Raw genomic sequence first — 1,476 nt, 5'->3', positions numbered from 1 at the left:
ATGCAATGCAATGCAATAAGGTCGAGACTAGCTAAGCAACAACAGCTGTTGACAGCAGGAGATATAAGAAACAAAACAAGACTACGACTGCTCCAGTTGGGAGTGCTCGACTAGGATATACTATAACAATCTAGCTTCTCGGCTGCTTGGCCGAGCAGACACAGAAGTGGGTAGAGGGGCCTACATACCCCGTCTTCACTTTTTCGCTGAGTATGAAAAGTCGCTCTTTACATTTGCTGCTTGGCCACAAACTATGCCATTTTAATGCCTTAAATGTTATTAATCAAAATGTGATTCGCTTGCCGCGCGGTGCTAACAAGGCTTTGTCTTGGGCTTGCACAGTTCTTGCATGCCAAAGCCCGCGGGCGGTGCTTCCATCAGCAATGAGGTGGGCCCCGCGATCGGCTCACTGGCAAAGCGGCCGCTGCGCGGTCCAGGTGGTGGCAATTTACCATCTTTAAGTTCGCACAAGATCTTCTCTGTTTCGTCCACGTTGAGATCCTCGTAGAGATCATCGTTGACAGACATAACGGGGCCATTGACGCAGGCGCCCATGCAGTAGGTAGTATTCAGTGTAAACTCCATATCCTTTGAGGTCTCGCCATCTTTTAAATCCAAACTTTTCTCGCAGATACGCAAAACGTCCGCACAGCCGCGCAACTGACAGGGTGTCGTCATGCACACCTTCACACGGTACTTGCCAATGGGACGCATATTAAACATGGTATAGAAGTTGGCCACCTCCCACACGGCGAAGGGCTCCAGTTTAAGCACTTCGGCCACAGCCTGTATGGCCGTGATCGGCAGCCAACCATGCTGGCGCTGAGCCAAGTCCAGCAAGGGCAACAGAGCACCGCGCAGCTCCTTCTCCGGATACGAGCCCAACAATTCCTTGACGCGGCACTTGTTCTCCTCAGTAAACTCGAACTTCAGCTTGTCGTACATGTTGCATGCGTCAACCTTGTAGCGCGGCGGCGTGGCGCATATGACGCGACTGGGCTGTGCGTGCAGCACAAGGCGTGGCAGCTGATACAGGCGCAACAAATTTGCGTACATCTTGATTGGAGTCGAGCACCAGAGTGGATTTATATGTATTAATATACTCAATATGTATATGTATTATTTTATATGTACATGTGCCTCTCGAGTATGTGGACTGTAAACTGGCAGAGCTGGCAGCTAGCTCGACGCATGTGAGAAACGCAAGCTGTACCGCCTGCCTCGCCTGTAGTTTTGTATTTCAATTTGATATTGAAAATTGTCAGCGCTTTGTTCCCATTACGCACGCCTCTGTGGCAAGCGCAATCAAATTAGCAATATGCCATCGAGTAGGTGAGAGGCGTCAGGAATTGGTTTGCCCTGGCCTGCCATGGCAACAATCGTCATTTGATGCGTCTGGCGGCAATAACTAACTGGCACAATATGTCAATCAGTACCCGATCGGGCATCCAACGTGCTGAAAATTGCTCAAATTGT

The 1,476-nt window shown here is 49.9% G+C and overlaps 1 protein-coding gene across 1 annotated transcript; it reads right to left on the bottom strand.

Moving 5' to 3' along the window:
- Nucleotides 1-226: 226 nt before the first annotated feature.
- Nucleotides 227-1,156, bottom strand: LOC115771010 (NADH-quinone oxidoreductase subunit E). Its single transcript, XM_030716516.1, has one exon. It carries the CDS (start codon nucleotides 1,054-1,056, stop codon nucleotides 313-315), a length of 744 nt encoding a protein of 247 aa, XP_030572376.1. The 5' UTR covers nucleotides 1,057-1,156; the 3' UTR covers nucleotides 227-312.
- Nucleotides 1,157-1,476: the final 320 nt, after the last annotated feature.

Source organism: Drosophila novamexicana, unplaced genomic scaffold, assembly GCF_003285875.2.
Source record: "Drosophila novamexicana strain 15010-1031.04,08,12 unplaced genomic scaffold, DnovRS2.1 tig00000024-arrow-pilon, whole genome shotgun sequence".
In the NCBI taxonomy this organism is placed as follows: Eukaryota; Metazoa; Arthropoda; class Insecta; order Diptera; family Drosophilidae; genus Drosophila; species Drosophila novamexicana.
The sequence above is the reverse complement of the archived record's forward strand: the minus strand, read 5'-3'. Positions and strand labels throughout refer to the sequence as shown.

Bases quoted from the DNA above. Each gene is read 5' to 3' on its own strand.
- LOC115771010 (XM_030716516.1), bottom strand. From the start codon at position 1,056: ATGTACGCAAATTTGTTGCGCCTGTATCAGCTGCCACGCCTTGTGCTG.